The 18131-nt window shown below is 41.3% G+C and overlaps 1 protein-coding gene across 1 annotated transcript in view; it reads left to right on the top strand.

Annotated features, from left to right (window-relative positions):
• The window catches only part of LOC114571720 (protein kinase C-binding protein NELL1), a 130841-nt gene that overhangs the window by 42091 nt on the left and 70619 nt on the right, over nt 1–18131 (top strand). Inside the window, exon 2 of the mRNA XM_028602900.1 lies at nt 6879–7004. Coding sequence (XP_028458701.1) covers nt 6902–7004 — 103 coding nt within the window. The 5' untranslated portion in view covers nt 6879–6901. The remainder of the gene's footprint in view (nt 1–6878; nt 7005–18131) is intronic.

The raw sequence follows: 18131 nt of genomic DNA, 5'->3' as shown, positions 1-18131 counted from the left end.
CCCAGTACCTGTCATCTAGGTAAACTGTCTGACAGAAGGACTCTGTCACACTTTCTTCAGAGTGTCTGTCTGATAGTCTGTCAGTGTGCAGCTCAGTGAATGGCTGCGCCTCGTTGGAGCTGCAGAGTGACGGGGAGATTAAACCACCTTGCTCACCTTGCTTCCTTCTCCTGATAGAGAACCACACCATATTTAGTTCTCATACCCGCAAGCTGTTCTCTGACAGACAATGCAAACAGCGTGTACCTGCGCAGGCTCCAATCTGCTCAACCAGAGCACTTCCTGCTCTCTATGCGTCTTCTAGAAGGACAAGGATGGCGATAAGAGCTTCTGCTCTCTAAAGGCTCTCTAATTAAATGCATCAGTAGTTATTTTTCTCCTCTGGCTTTAAGGACGGGGCACACCGCATCCTGTGCTGCATGTTGATTGTTGTTTTTTTGTGTTTGATTTGTTTACAGCACAGGGAGATAAGAGAGTTTATTCATTGAGTTGAGGCCTCTGTGTGAAAATTAAACCCCCGTCATGAAAACCATTTGGTCCTCTCCGTGGTTCAGTCCACATTAAAGGATAATAATAGGGTTCTTTTCAAGTTGTGATCTAAGTTCCCACAGCGGCAGGAGGAATGAAGCATAGTGGGAGATATCCAGGCTCACTTTCTTCATTCACAAGTCAAAGTTGTTGAAAGCAACGCTGTTTATAAGACTCCATTATCATGGTATGTAATTGCTGGATTAGATAAATTTCCGTTTTCCTGCTGCTCATTTTCATACTGTATGAAAAACATCTTCCCCACAGGGATCAAAAACCCATCACAGGAATGGAAACTTTTAATCTTTTATCCTCATTTCACTGTGTTGAGAATGGCATTGTGTTCGGAAAAAAAAGTTTTTAGTTTCTAAAGCGCTATCCACTAAAGCAGACCAGTGAGATGACCAACTGAAATCCTGAATTTGAGCTTGATGCATGTCAAGAGGCGAGCTGAGTATCACTCAATGTAAGAGGTGTTCATGCATTGGAGTAGCAGTAAATGCTTGATAAGATTTTAGGTTTTAGCTGTAATTGCACCAGAGAGACAGGATTCCTGTGGGGACAGAGCTGTTGGGATGAATGGGAGATTAGCTGATGACACAGCAAAGATCAATGAAGCAAAGTGTGTTGGTTTAAAGTTGTTACGAAGATGGAAGTTAGCACTGTTATGGCCTCGTCAAGTAAACATCAGTCCCTTTTTCTTTATTCAGGACAGCAGCTGATAAAAAGCAGCTTAACACAATGTGCAGACGTGTGTGGCTGAAACTCGCGCAAACTGCCAGTTGAAGCATTCAAACGTCACCGAGCTTCACTTGAATTTCATAAACAACTTGCCGTCTTGTTTCAAGATGGGTCATTGACTAGTCCCATAGTCAACACTGAAGAAGCTTTTTATTTCAAATGGGAGTCACTGACAGTTGATGCTCTGACTTACAGTCTGCAATGCGTTACAGCTGCACATGTGGTCACACCGTCAAAGTTGTACTTTAAAACCAAAAAGTAAATGGTACACTCTAGTAGTAGTGTGTAGAATAAATGGCAGTATTTGTTTGATGCTTCTTGAAGACAGTAGTTAATTTACCTATTGCTCATTGGAAGATTGGATGTATTACTGTACCAATTACTCAAGTAAGTAATAAGTTACGTTACTTTCAATTACTCAGCCCGGCTCAGTCAAAGCTACTTTGAACGAATCACAAAATGCCACGCCTACAGTACATGTCACATTAATGTATTTAAAGCATCTAAAAAATAGACAACACAATCATTGTGGTTCAGCTTTTCACTGCTGACTCTCTGGTGACAGCCCACAGCACAACACAAGCCTTTGAACAAAACCCGAGGGATTCTTGGATGTGTAAAGACGAAATGTAATAAGACAACTTTGGAGTTATTTAAGGGCGCTTTCACACTTACAGACAGTTCTGTGGTTCTCGTTGCGATTGTTGCATTTTTCATTTGGTTCGGTTTGCTTTCAAACATCACTACACTTTGTCAAACGCACCAAACATTGTAAGCACACGTCACACGGTCGCTTGGTTATTGGACAGAATATCCGAAACTCGCTGACACATGTCTGGTCTCAGAAATAATGGAGCAACGGCAAATTCATAGCATCATGCGTTTTTCCGGTTCTGTTTTAGTGTTTCTGATATTTTAAAAGAAGGCGAACAATGTGAGCAGCTGACAGACAGCAAGTAGACTAAAGGAGAGAGAGAGATGATGATGATGATGATGATGATGATGATGTCACACAGACGACCAGCGATACGTGTGGTCAGAACAGCTTATGGATCTGAAAGTTATCATCCCTTCAATCATAAATCTGTAAATTGTGTGCAAGGTTGAAATTGCACCCTAGTAAATGGTTTTTGGTTTTCACTTCCTGTATTTGGGTCGGATCGCGTTTTCACCTGAATTGAACCGAACTCTAGTTCACTTGGAAGCGAACTGAGACCCCCGTATTCAAGCGGACCAGAGTTTGTTTGTTTGATCCGCACCAGAGTTGGGATGATCTTTCACACCAGCCCGAACAACTAGCCGACCAAACGCTTTGTTTTAAACGGACCAAACGAGGTAGGCGTGAACGCAACCCAAAGTGTATTCTCGCAGCCCGTGTGCTAAGCGAACGCGTCTCAGACCAGTCTTTGCACTGCACAGGGACAAAGTTGATGATGAGCCTGCGATCCAACTTCCAGTAATACGTCAACAAGCTGACCCTCCAAACTGCTGGAGGAAAGGAGCGTTACTGGGATTGGTAACTGTTATGTAATTACTGAATTTGGCTAACACTATTTGTTACTGAAAAAAATACTATAAGACAATACTGTCTCCCAGTAAAGAGTAAGGTCTAGACCTGCTCTACATAAAAAGTGTCTATAACTTCTGTTGGGATTTTGCGCTATATTAAATTAAATTGTCCTGACTTGACAGCAACTGCCCAACGTAGTTGAACAATATTGTTATTATTATCATCATCAAGTTAACTCTGTGCTGTTTACTGTTGTAACTTCATACATTTTTTTAATATCATTGACTTGCATATAGACATAATAATATGTGTAATTGTAAAAAAAAAAATTCTCACTCACAATGTTTCGGTTGTTTATTGTATTTCAGTGAAGTCAAATGAAAAACCAGCTGATTAGCTGTTTACACCAAACGCATTAGAGAAAATAAATGAAATATCCCATCTCTCTTTCAACACAGCCCGTGTGTGTGTGTGTGTGTGTGTATTTGTGCGCCTGTATGTGGGAAAGCAATGCTCTGTGCAACCCTCAATTATCATGGTGTGTAATTGCTGGGTGAGATTCACTTCTGTGTACATGAAAATAGAGATGGCTAGAGCGAGAGAGAGAGAGGTCAAAGAAGAGGGGAATGCTGTTTGTTGTTTTTGTGTGTCTGTGAAGGAGACATCTGCTGAGAGCGTGATGAGATACGTATCAAGAGGGGTGATGACATTTGGATGGAAGTCCTTTTCTAAAAAAGAAATTCTTTAGCAGCTGTCGCTTATCTCTTAAGTTATGCACATGAATTATTAGATGGCGCTCTGTTGTGGCTATGCCGGTCTGTTAGGGAGGAGCATCCAGAGATGTAGCAGCTTTGTTTTAGTACCGAGGCACCTACAAATACTGATTTATTTATTTATTTATTTTACTTTGGATGTAGATGTGCTGATATACTACAGATTACAACATTGTGTAACTTAGATCTCTTAACCCTTGTGTTGTCCTTCGGGTCCCATTATTTGACATTTTTGCATTGGCCTGGCGTTGAGCTTTGGGTCCTCTGGTGACCTGACGTGAACTGCGATCGAACGCGTTTGGACAGGCTAATACAGAATGTAAATAAACTAACCAAGTCCCCATGACACGAAGGACAATACAAGGGTTAAAGAATCCCTCCAGGAATTGTTTAAGATGTACAGTATACATATACTCTGCCACTCGTTTTTTCAAAATTTCAAAAATTGTAACTGCTTGACACAAGTGAACTATATTAGCCTGAATGCAACAGAAGTAATATTGCCACAGCCATCCATCCACAAAAGTGTTGCAAAGAGTCTACAGAACAATAATACAGAAGTTCAGATGAGAAATGAACCACAGGACATTCAAAGAGCACAACTCTGAGCACTTCTCACTGTGGTTATTGTACTCAAACCCCTCATTTATAAGTTAAACTGAGTTTTTGACTAACTTTTAATATTTGGAATTAAGAGTTTCTGTACAAAAGTTTATTTCCTATTAGCTAACAGCGATCCGTGTTAAACGATGAACATCTGAGATCTGAGTTGCCTCCAAAATCGTCTGTTCTGTTGCCAAACACCATTCAATCTTTCGACCCAATTCCACAGAACTCTGTCCATGAGTTTTTGAAAACGCCCTGCTGAGTGAGAGACAACTTGAAAACAGGAAAGTAGATTGATAAACCGTTTTGAATTCTGAAGTGGGAAACCTTTAGGAACCATGCATGGGAGTGCACGAACACACACTTGCACACGAATGCCCAAGTCTCGTCTTGCGCCAAAAGTTTCATGTTTTAGAAAAGAAAAAACAATCTGGTGAATACTTTTTAAAGTCTAGAGAGGTGTTTATCTCTGAATTTGTTTCCATCTCTCCGTCAATCTGAGGCAGCAGCTTCTTACAGTCGGCTGCTCAATGAGACTGATCAGCTGCAGTGGCTGAGGTCACGCACGCACGCACACACACACACAAAATCTATGTTGATTAAAGTAAACAAAATAAAGAGTTTCAGAGAGCAGGTCACAATATTGCTGTTGGATAGAAAGTTTCCATTAACCTTTGTACAGTAGGGGGGGATGCAGATACTACTGTTCACATGCACTCCTACGTGCGCGCCCACACACACACACACACACACACTCACTCACTCACTCACTCACTCACTCACTCACTCACTCACTCACTATGAAGAGTCTTCTCTCTTTTTGCCCTACCGTATCCAGACACTCAACTTTCAAACTCACAGTGTGTCTCTCTCTCTCTCTCTCTCTCTCTCACTCTCACTCTCACTCACTCACTCACTCTCTCTAATACACATACACACACACACACATAGATGTGCATGCAGGCAGAGTCCTATCCTGCCTTATTTTTAGCTGTTCCCCTCCCCAGCCCTGACCTACATCACAGCATGAATAAAGCAGCAGAGAGATGAAGAAACTGAGCTCAGTGGGAGGAGGAGGTCTGTGGTGGAGGGGAGGGGGAGGAGGAAGGATGGAGGGCATACAGAGAGAGAGACACACCGGGAAATCCAGAAAAATGAATTCCTCCTGTGTGAAATGACAGGTCCAGTTCTGTCAGCAGACCTCACCTGCTACGGCACTCCCAGAGGAGGCTGTAGAGGGCGAACACAGACATTCAGACGTACACACACACACACACACACACACACACACACACACGGTTAACAGTGGATACAGGACCTTGGAACAACAGAAATCAGAAAGTCCCATCGCGTGTCAGCTTTGACAGTAGATGCTTTTTACAGTTCAATGAAATCTGACAAAAGCAGCGAGCTCTCAACTTTGAATTATTAAGGCGGCATGTCTGCGACATCACAGGCCGGCCATTATAAGGCTTGAACAACACTTTGGTGCTAATAAAGGGTAATCTAATGAGTAGCTTCCAGGGCGGAATAGTGCTTCAGGACACAATACAAAATTGGATTCAGGTACTTTTTTTTGCAGCCTGAAAGCACTCTAGTAAGTTTCATGTTTTTGATGTAGCAGATCAATGCTTTTTATGCTGAAGGCCGGCGAGGCTTTGTACGCCTGAATACATGATCCGTCTCTCTTTGATTGTGCAATTCAACACTCCTACTGTACAGTCTCCAAGGATGAAATTTGCCGAGAAAAAACCTCTGGCTGTTGCATGTAAGTCAATTACATACTTCATACAAAATTTCATTCTGTTGTAAGCGGAATGTGTGAAGCTGAAAACCTCAAAGCTGGAATGTATTTGTCCAAGGAGAGGATATGGAAATGCTTTCCTCACTCTCTCCTTCCCTTAAGTGTAGCATACAGAGTCCCTTAAGTGGTGGAAAGGCCTGTTAGCCTCAGGAAACCGGTTCTCTCTGCTGCTCACATCCACATAAATACTGTGTACACACACACACACACAAATTAACACGTCCCTTGTGCGTTTCCGATCCCATTTCATCAGCAGTCATTCAGCTCAGCTAATGCCTCCCAGAGCTCAGTGTTTCAATGCTCATGCAGTGTCTTTCTAGCTACATTAGGATGAGAGAGAGTCTGTGTACGAAGCAAGGTTCTAATGTATCATATTAGCTGAACATTATGGATGCCCGGAAAGATGCTGCTCTCCCTGCTGTCCTTTGTCCTCTTTAGTATATATAAGTCCTTATCTCATCACCTTTCTCATTTTCTGTTTCTTTCTTTTCCTCTTTTTTTCTTTTCCTTTGCTTTTCTCTCCTCTCCCCATTGTCTTTAGCATCTCTTTTGTTTTGTCTCTCTCTTCCTTGTCCTCTCTTGCCTGGCACTCTTTTATATTGCTCTAACAAAACAACACACTGTAAGTTATATATTTAAGTGGGGGAAAACCAAACTCTACTTTGAAAACGTCTTGTTTGTGCGTGTGTTTGATGAGTAAATGGATGGGCAAGACTGTACAGTAATTAATATTTGTAAGCAACAAGTTGACGGACAGAGACCAGTACCTTTTGTAATGAGATTAAAGCATCCGTGTTAAAGCAGTTCAATAAGACTCATCCACGTGCTCATCAGTCGACCAAGGAATCGCTCCGTGTGTCCTGACTGAGTGTGCCAGGGAGTTATTAATCCACTGTATCTGCTCTGTTGTCCTCAGATATTGACGAGTGTGCAACCCAGATGCATTACTGCCAGTCCAACACCGTGTGTCTCAACCTGCCCGGAAGCCATCGCTGTGACTGTCTGCCAGGCTTCCTCAGAGTGGACGAATACTCCTGCACCGGTACGTCTGCATGCTTGCAAACACATTACTGACTCATCAGATCTTACTACATAATGACACACACACACACAGATTTTTTTTTATGTTTATAAAAAGGATCTTATTCTTTAACAGAAAGGTCGACCTCCTTAAAAATCTTTTCCATAATGTTGTCACGCACTTCTGTGAACGTATACACAAGCTGCACAATTGCCCTATTAACTTACATTGTAGCTTCGCCGCTGCTGACTGCAGTGATCTTGCTTAATACTGGACCAATGTCAAAGATTATACTGTATATAAACTTTATTGCAGACACAGGTCCATATAACACATAATACAATATACATAGTATAAAAAAGAGATACAAAAATACATAATAATTGCCTATTAGCCTATAGGATATACAATAATACATAAAAATTGCATATTAACCTATAGGATATACAGGCAATTGTTGCTCCCATCAGTCACTTGGACACAAAAACATTGGAAAATAGGGTCCAGGTTGAAAAAAACGGTAGTTACCCTTTAAGGGTTTAATGTGAATATAATATTGTGTTTGGCAGCTCATGTAAGGGAATTGTTTTACTGTGCCATATCAGTTATACAGTAGGGGTGGGAATCACCAGAGGCCTTACGATACGATATCATCACGATACTTATGTCACGATACGATATTATTGCAATTTTAAACATATTGCAATATTCTGCGATATATTGCAATTCATTAACTTTTTTCCAACTTCAAATTTTTCCCATTTTCAAATTATGTCCCCAAAAGGAAACTTTGTCAACATCTGTTTTATCTAAAAAGATACAGTTCTTTGTTTGTTCATCTCACTTCAATTGTATTGCCGCAAAATCAGATTGTCAAGTAGACAAACTGACCAACCCATGTATAATAAAAGATCGATACTTGGCGTCTGTGAATCAATACAGTATTGCCACAGAAAATATTGTGATACTATGCTGTATCGATTTTTTCCCCCACCCCTATTATACAGTTACAATGTAAAGCTGCAGACCCTGTACATAAGATAAGATTAAAAAAAAAGAACTTAATTTATCTGGAGGGAAATTGTAGAAATCCTGCATATGCTGCCAATATTAATACTGTTAAAACTGTTAGAAAAAAATGCTTGGAAATGAGTTTCAGGGTCAATTCATATTCATGGAATGTATCCTGCTAAGCTCTGCAGTGCCATGCTACCCCGTGAACTACTACAACTACTATTTCTAGTCATAGGTCCATTATCTTTAATGTTACTATAATTGCCACTGTTCATCGTACCCCAACTGGCACCGTCAGACACCGCCTACCAAGAGCCTGGGTCTGTCCGAGGTTTCTGCCTAAAAGGAAGTTTTCCTCACATGATTTGATACTTTAAATAAAATTGAAAATAATTTGAATAGAGTGTTTGCCTCATAGAACATTTTATCCCCCAGCACCCTCAAAGACTTGAGCAGGGCTTGGTCCGCATGTCTGGAAGGTGCTCATTTGGATTCAGCCATTCATTGTGAGCATTGTATCGTGCTCACGTTAGCATTTAGCTCAAAGCACCACTGTGTCTATAAGTACAGCCTCACAGAGCTGTTATCCTGGCTGCAGACTCTTCAGCCATGGCACAAAGAGGGAAAACTATTTTATCACCATTGAAACAGTGTTAAGGCAGTAATGGCAAGTACCTTGCAATTGTACATGTTAAGAGATATAGTTGCGTTCCACCTTTTCATATGAGGAAAGTCAAGAAGTAAATTATTCCTATATGTATGTTGCCACCTCTCTTTGTCAGTTTTACCCCTAAATATCATTAGGTTTCATGGTGACTGCCAGCCACATGGCTTTGCAACTGTGACAGTGTATCTTGAGTTATCTGAACTGAAAGCGGGTAGTGAAATTTAATGCAAACTGATGAGTACCTCAGCGTGCGTCTTTTTAAAGGTTAGGAGAATCAGCATGTGACATAACAAGAACAGGTGATTGCAGCCATTCAGTTTTTGAATTGCTTGTCTGCAGTAAATATTCTGATGTACAATATCCGAATATGCTACCTCCAAATCCCTGCCCTTCTCAGAGCTGAATGTCAGGGCAAAGTATGGAAACCATTTCACCAACATATTTACCTACTTTTCTAACACAAATGCAAATGTTCTGTCTAGGTGTATTCTCTGTGGCTCAAGCTATTTCTCAACATACAGTACAGTGACACCTGTGCTGGTTTACTGGAAGGGAACGTGTTTTATTTCTTCAGAGTAAATAGGATGTGCTTGGTTGCTGCAGTGTTTCTCCGGAGAAGAGTTCTTTAATTAGCTCAGAGTTGGCAGCCACACAGGGACAGGGATCCATAGTCAATCAATCTATTTTGCAGCTTGTAAACTGTCCTGGCTGCTGACTTGGAGCCCTAGGAGCCTGCTCTACATCTGCTGGGAGAGATAAATCCTCTTTCTGTCTCCTTTTCCCTCCTTCAGCTTCTTCCTGAGGGTTTCAGGTCCTCTGCATGACTGTAATACAGAGTTAGCGTTCACAGCGAAGGGAGGTGATTGCTCATATTACACAACGCTAACATGATTGCACATTAGCTTCTGTAATTGGTGCTGGAATCTGCATTGTTATTTTTCATTGTGTCTGGATCTGGGAAGGTTTCTGGTAATCACATTGTTGTCGCTGCATTAAGCAGGACACACGCATGCACAGTGGAAACCAGTTTTGGGTTTTTTCTGGTTTCTCTGGATTCTGGTTTTATCAAGTGATAAAGATTGCTTTGTAGGTGGGAGACACCATATTTCCAACGCATTCTCATGAATAGGTTGGTATGATATTGTTTTACGAGAATGTGTGCACATCAAAACGTATGATACCCTACGAAATTAGGGGACCGCCAGCTGGTCACCTGACGCTGGGTGGTCACGTGATGCCAGCTGGCTACGAGCTCCATGACGCCCAGCGGCAGTTGCTAGTTTAGTGGTTTAAGCCGCTACAGAGCTTCATGACGCTGTCTACAGACCTCCGTTGTATCAGCCATAGTTGGTGGTTCAGTTACCCAAAAATAGGTGAGTTTGAGCCGGGTACAAAGCACCGCAAGCTGCCGGTTGTTTCAGTGGACATTACGGTTAAATTTAGTCCACAAAATATGAGCGTTTTGCCCCGACGAAAGTTGAGATCAGGCACCAAAATGACTAGTTAAGATTAGGAAAAAGGTGGCCGGGTTGAGCAGTGGGTAGAGCAGGTGCACATATACCGAGAGGTTTATACCTCGACGCAGAGGTCCAGGGTTCGAATCCGACCTGTGACGATTTCCTGCATGTCTTCCCCCTCTCTCTCCCCTTTCTCACTTAGCTGTCCTATCAATTAAAGGCAGAAAAGCCCCCAAAAAGATTAGGAAAAAGATTGTGGTTTGGATTAAAACACTGAAAGGCTTTCGTTTTCTCCAGGAAGCGAACTCCGCTCTCTGGCTTTAAAGTCCTGTGTGTTAACACCCATCCACTCTGACCTTTCCCTACAGGGCAGCCGCATTCTTATACAGCAGCCGTCCATTTAGTGAATACAGCACAACATGGAATGTTTACGAATTACAGTGCTAACTTTTCATAGCTTTTTGAACGAATGGTTCATGAGAACAGGCTGATATTTTAAATGTGTAAGTGGTAAAGGCTGCTTTGGATTCTGGATTACTTTTATGACAAAATGTTCTTTTTGAAATTAACCACATTTACGGAAAAGGGTATTCCTATACATGTTTATCTTGAACTTTTCACTGTTCGAATCCATAGTACTAGCTGGCAGCCTTAAACCTCAGGTTTAAGGTTATAGCAGGATGTATCAGCCTTATCAAAATCCCAAAGTCTTCAAAACAATATTCTTGTTTAAGTTATACTTTTCATTCAGAAAAACAGGTTGATTGGTTAGCCGAGGAAAAACTATTCATGTACGTAACTAAAGCTAGCAATACTGGATGGATACCTATAAATACTTAACAAGCTATTCGGTCGTTACATCTTGTTTTTAAAGTCTTAATCGGCAAAGAAACCAACAAGTATAGCTCTCAGCTAAATGTAGTGGAATAAAAAGTTTAATATATCACTCTGAAATAGTGCAGTACCATTAAGAAGCATGAAATGCTACCTAAATATGAAAGTACTATGACTTCAAAATTGTACGTACCGCTGTTGTTTAGTATGTTACACAACCCCTTTGAAATTGTTACCGTCACATTACTTTTCTTTTCTTTAGACTTTCTCAAAACTGCTGCTGTCTGTGCCCAACAGCTCTTTACTATTCTAGGAGAATTGTTCGTGTTTTTATTGGTATTTTCTTTTTTTAAAGGCTTCATGTGGAGAGGAATGACCGTACGTATACGTGTCGTCAGTCAAATGTACAGAAGTCACCCAAATCGTTACACTCTAGCAGAGCTGAGATAAAACACAGGGACTGCAGAAGAAATGTGTTTGATGACAAAAACTGACTCCAGTGTTTGTGTTAGTGCAATGTGTTTCTTTCCGCCTTTTGGCTTCAGGCAGGTGTGCGTCTGTGTGCATCTGTGTGCGTCCGTGTGTGTGTGTGTGTGTGTGTGTGTGTGTGTGTGTGTGTGTGTGTGTGTGTGTGTGTGTGCGTGCGTGTGTGTGCGCGTGTGTGTGTGTGTGTGTGTGTGTGTGTGTGTGTGTGTGTGTGTGTGTGTGTGTGTGTGCTGTGTGTGCGCGTGTGTGTGTGTGTGTGTGTGTGTGTGTGTGTGCGTGCGTGTGTGTGTGTGTGTGTGTGTGTGTGTGTGTGTGTGTGTGTGTGTGTGTGTGTGTGTGTGTGTGTGTGTGTGTGTATGTGTGTGTGTGTGTGCGTGCGTGTGTGTGTGTGCGTGTTTGTTCTGTATGTGTCTCTGTGGACATCAGACAGCTCTTGGCTTTGTCCACCCACAACCTTACCTTACATCACTGTAGGCACCTTGTGGTCTACAAATTTACCCTCAATATTACAATCTGAGCAGCTCCTTCCTCAGAGGAAGAAAATGTCACCTATTGCAGCTTTCGCACGACACATCATGTATCACCTTTTGCACTGCACACACTCAGCCTCATCTCTCTCTCTCTCTCTCTCTCTCTCTCTCTCTCTCTCTCTCTCTCTCTCTCCGTCTCTCCTGCCTGGCGGTGGAGCCTGTCCTTTGTGCAGACAGCTCCCTGTAAACAATGGGAGGCTGCGGTAATTGTGGTTCCACTTGATTTCCCTCTATGGAAGCAGCCAAGTAGCTCTGGGGAAACAGAGGATGGACAGAGGGAAGAAGAGAGGTGGCAGCTAGTACGATGTTCCATATCTCCCGTTCTCAAAATGCCACAGAGCTGTCATCACATCCATATTTATGCAGCACAAATCAGTTCACTGTTTGTCCAGGATGACTTAAGCTTTATATGTTGTACAAAAAATTGTCCCCTTTTAAAGGGCATTTGATGTGAAATTTGATGATATGTACATATTGAGTTTTGAGGAACAGAACAGCTTTTCTGGCTCTTTCCTAAATACACAGAGAAGGACATTTATGAAACAGATATTTATTTCCTGTATGTGGATCATTATTTATGTGTTGAGCTTCGACTAAAGTGTAGATTATGCCGGTGTTTACCCTCAGTCTTTATGGTGCAGTGCAGGCAGAACTCGAGTGATTTCCCCTGCGGAAGGTAATTATGATCTCTGACTTCATGTGTTGTTGGATAATAGTTCTCTATCATACAGTAGGTCATTGTGGAAATGGTTGTCCGACTACCACTGTGCACATATCTTATGATCTCTGGGTTTTAGAAGAATTGTTTTCTACATTAAGCATGCGCTGATGAGGCTTGCCGATTAAAGCGTTGGAATGAGAGCTTTAAGGTCTTAACTCTCAGCTCCGTCCTGTAAATACACTCTGACATCAGGTTCAGCTCAGCCATAGTAGATAAAGTGCAGTAAAGCCATTTTTAAAATGAAAGCCTTGTCTCTTAGAAAGCTGAGGCTTTGCACACTGTATGACTTGGTGAAGACACTGAACCACTCTAACAGATTAAAGAGCTCACTGACTGTCAAGATGCAGCTTTTATACTCTTCAGTGGTCTCAAGACACTGTACTGTAAGAGCTGTTTGGCTGATGGTAGTCCATCACAAACATATTGGTATTAGCTAGCCTAGGAAAACCCTGACAAACTTCCGGCAAATTTGAGATTTGCTCTGTAGGTCGGTCTGGTCAAGAGCCCATTCAGGCCCATTTACAGTTTTTCCAAATCGAGGCACCAATCACAACCATTGAGGCGGGCTTTACACGATGGCGATAGCGCACCGACGGCAAGCAGCTTTTTGTTTATATTCAACATGACGGCCACCGAAGCGCAGCAACCGTTGATGTCGCTGCCGCTGCTACGTCACCCGTTGGTCTGATTGGTTGAAGGACTATCCAATTGTGCCCAGAGGCATTTGAGCGGCGTCCATTGGTGACGCCCCTTTGGAAATGGGCTGTGAATGAAGCTTGCCCTGACCCACTCTCAGTTACAACTGAGAAGGGTCTGGTGTCAACCAGGCTAGGTATTAGCTAATTGTTGGCAGAATAGAGCAGGGGGTGTGCCAAATGATGTTAAAAAAAATAATAATTGTGAAAAAAATGAAGATAAGCTTACTATAGGTTACTATGTTAGCCATACAGTTAAGCTTAAGGAGTCACTGTCCCTTCCAGATGTATGTTTAACCCCATAACATAATGCTATTTGTCAGTGAGCTATATTCATTTAATAACATTTTGCTCACGAGATTTGGAAACATGAACTCTGGCAGGAATTTTTTTTTTTTTTTTTTTTTTTAAATTTTAAATGTTCACAATACGTGACATACAGCACAGTCCATGGTGAACAAAGCATAGCGAAAACAGTGTGTCACTTCCCTTCAATTCCCCTACCCACCCACAAACCAACCCAGTTCAGGTCCAAAACAAACGGGGACACACAACACAGACCCACGCACACTGACAAACACGCACCAGTGAGGGCACACATCAAAAGATAAAAGTGAAAAAGTTAGAAAAATTAAAAGAGATACCTTCCTGTATCTCTTTTAATTTTAATTTTTAACTGGGTTGGTTTGTGGGTGGGTAGGGGAATTGAAGGGAAGTGACACTATGCTTTGTTCACCATGGACTGTGCTGTATTGTGAACATTTAAAATTGAAATGAAAAAAGCAAAAAAGTGAATAAATAAATGAAGTAATTCCTGCCAGAGTTCACGTCTCGAGGAGATGAAACAAAAAAAACATGTCGCAATGGAGCCTTTCAGAGAATATCTGAGCTTCCTCGTCGAGCACCTCTTTAATCCAACGGTTGTGTGTGTGTGGGGGGGTGGGGCGGGTGAGCCTCCAGTTGAACAAGATCAGTCTCCGGGCTAGCAGAGATATAAACGCCAGGGCCAAGCAGGAATTACTTTGATTAAGGCAAGAAGGGCGAGTCTCCTAAATCTCTTAAAAAACAACTTCAACTCAACAGAAATGATCTCAAACTCCAGCTAAGAAAAGATTGTTTACTGTCATCCTTTATTCATAGTAAAGTAATAAAGTGAATTGTTCAACTGTAAAATATCCTGCCTTCTAAATATAATCTTAATTCATGTAAAATATTTGTGTAAGCAAGAAAAAAAAGACCACTAAATGATTGGTTCTGTTTTTTAAAACTTGTATTGATTTCAAAATCAAATTAAGCTCTAATATTATTAGTCTGTTCACACACAACTCCTTTCGTGTTCTTTTAGCTGATATTTTAACTGTATTGATTACATTGAACAGATTGAAGTGTTTAGTGTGCTAATCCTGCATTCAGAATAGCAGCCACATCCCAAGCTGTTGCCTTTGATCCTCTAATGTATTTTTCTCTTCTATTCTCATCAGCACTCCACTGATCAATACTTGACTTTTTTTAAATTTTTTTCGATTCAAGGTCCATAGACAATATGCTCAGGCTCTGCTGTATCTGCAGGCTCTGACCAAAAGAAGCTGGCAGTAATTTCATGCATCAGTTGCTACATATATTCTCCAAAATCCTAGCAGTGGGAAAAGCTGCATCCCCCCCTCAATATACATTATATGTTTAATGAAAATTTAATCAAATCCAATTACAATTATACATGCAATGAATGTGGAGCTCAGGTGTGACGAGCCTGGAAATCTTAGCAACCCTCCCTGTATACATTAACTCTTCAAAAATGGAGGTCACGCTGTCAGGCTGGCTCGGCGCCAGCCACTTTAATAAACCCATCAAACACAGTTTGGGAAAGGAGTCAGATAAGTTTTCCTTAGTCCTCATCCATTTGTAATTGGCTCTGAGAAGCTGGTGTTTATATTTAGCTTTCCCATAAAGGTTTGATGTAAGCAGTGTTTGTTCCTGCTCGTCAGCAGACTATACAACCACCCAGAGTGATGTCTATCCTCGTGTTACGCTGCTTTTCTGTAAGCTTTTATCTCTGCTTCTGCGACGCGTTGTCTTGCTGTTCCCCTAGCTGAATACACATAGAGGCGTGTGGAATAATAATGCACTGTATGGGATGGATGTTTACTGACAGAGCGCATTAATGGAACATGCTTTCATTAATGTGTATTGCAGCCTAAGCATCTTTATTGCCTTGAGCTGTATATTTCGTTGGGTAGTAAATGAGTTGCATTACCTCGCGAGCTCTGTGCTGCTGCTACACAGAAGGGATATGAACGGGGTGGTCAGGATGCTATAAAGCAAAACCGAGCGCGAATGCCACCAAAGCAGCCATAATTCATGATGTAAATGAAAATATTTCCAGCATAGTGAGAAGCATTTGTGTTTTAAAGTGCCGGGGTATACAAGGGTCCATCTAGGGACGTGCATCGCAAATTAGCTTAGGCTATAAATGCTGTGGTGTGTGGCATAGGTCTATACTAGGCTACATACTTGTCCCAATACAAATAAACATGTTGAAAAAATAAATGGTGCTTAATGTTAATAATAGCATGTGACTGTAACACGAGCACTCCCTCAGCAGCTGTGCAGCTGTATCTTCTGGAGGTACTTCTCCTGCTTTCCTGCCCCAATTTTATAGCAAAATGTGCTTATTTACGTGCCAATCCGTATAAATACGGTGCGATTACCTGTAAATATGTGTGCTTTGATGCGTGGGTGAATAAGAAGCATATTGTACAGCACCTTGGTGTAAAAGTGTTACATAAATGTAGTGTATGTACCATTTCTTTCAAATAAAAGATAAAAACAAAATCCAAATAAACCCACTATAAGAAAAAAGCCAAGTTCGAGATTATGATGTTGTAAATGACGATGTTGTGGAACCTTGGTTCACTTAGTGTTTAATTTTGGGCAGTATAGTCCCAGCACCACCCACCATTTCGTCTATACAAGTCTCCATACCTATATAAGTGCCTTCCAAAACGATTCATATGGTCCCTATAAAAACAGCTCATGCTGTGCCTCGGTGGTTGAAGCGGGTATAATTGATGTTTATATTACAATGGCTCACTATATATATGTGAAAGCCGTTGCTCATACTGTAATATCAAACCCACACAGTATTATCACTTTACTTCACAGTTCCCCTCAGCTCCAAGCGTTTGAGCATCTTTCACTTTATTGGTTTGGTTTTGTGGCCCGCAACGTTACTGTTTTCGTTCACTCTTTACCTCTCTTATCAGTGCTGATTGACAGCTGTCTGTTTTCAGCAAATGAGTTACATAAACCCATTTTAACCCAGCTTTTTGTGTACACATAGTGCAGCATTTAGCTGCTAAAGAGCCAGATATTTTTTCCAGGAGTCAGTGGAGTCCAAAACGGAGCTAATAGGAGAGTGAAAACAGGACATACTGTATATTTATCAGGTAACCAGAAACATGACTCCAAAATGAATGCCTACGTTACTCCATATCTCCTTAAAAAACAAAACAGTTTGTGGGAAACGGGATGCGGACCCATGGTCTCAAATGTCAAAGTCAGACACTCTTGCTTTCTTAATCTACCCTCTTTAGAATGAAAATACTATTATATATTGCTTATATATATATTATAATTAGTATTGTATTTTTGTGACTTGTGGAAATGTCACAAACATTTAAATAGAAACATATCTTATGCATACGTTCCTTACCTTAGTTCATTGATGACATAATTTATACTGTAAAAAAAAAGTAATAAGGGACATCTGCTTCATAAAAGGACGATAGGAAAATAAAGAAGCGGTCTTAAAAGGTCACCAGAATACATAGTGTACACTGCCCTATGCAAGGAGCCCTTTAAGCCCCACTTTGTCTTAATTCAATTTTAATAATGAAATCTTCTCATTTGTGAGCACACACACAGTCTCACGGCTCAGAGAATAGTAAGACCCAAATGCTTAGACAGCCAGGCAAAAGTGATCAGCTTGAGAATTTAATCACCAACAAAACATATACAAACAAAAGGAGTCCTGGATACAGAAGGCAAAAGTATACCAGTATGTAGTAAGGAAACACAGAGACTAAATACAAGAGGTAACGAGGAAACAAGAGACAGGTGACACCAGCACACAGGAACAGATGAAACAAATTGGGGGACAATAGGCTCGAGATGAACTGTGCCTCAGCAGCCGGTGACCGAAATCCACGGTCAAGTCGGACAGTTTCCAGCCGATTCCAGCAGCCTTCAGGCTGAGCAAGAAGTCACAGAAACACTTTGGTCCGATTCCGATGTAATAAAATGTTATCAGACCCATATATCAGCTTGTACACAGTCTCCAGTTGTTTTTATTATGAAACCAACTAAACACAGAAACTTGACACAGGAACTAGACGTGACCCATTGCTTGCATGCAGTAGTAATGAGAAGTAGCTGTAAATGTGGAATCAATTGACTGGCGGGTCAACATAAAACCGCCTCTTGAACGCCAGGTGGATTACTGCAGGAAATTCAGAAATGTTCTCCAACTAATTTTATGGAAATCCACGTCCTCCAGGCTAAACGCTATGACAGGAAATCAATATTTTCCGCCCTGTGACACGGGACAGATCTCTGCTGAGTTCACATCACGTCAAGGTGAGCAGCAAGGCCGAGGCAGAAAGTGAGCATGACGACTATGCGCTGGCACAAAAAAAAAAAAAAAAAAAAAAAATAGACAGAAAAATGCTCTGTTCTTTTTTTATGG

Source organism: Perca flavescens, chromosome 1, assembly GCF_004354835.1.
Source record: "Perca flavescens isolate YP-PL-M2 chromosome 1, PFLA_1.0, whole genome shotgun sequence".
NCBI lineage: Eukaryota > Metazoa > Chordata > Actinopteri > Perciformes > Percidae > Perca > Perca flavescens.
This window is presented reverse-complemented; position numbering and strand designations above follow the sequence as displayed.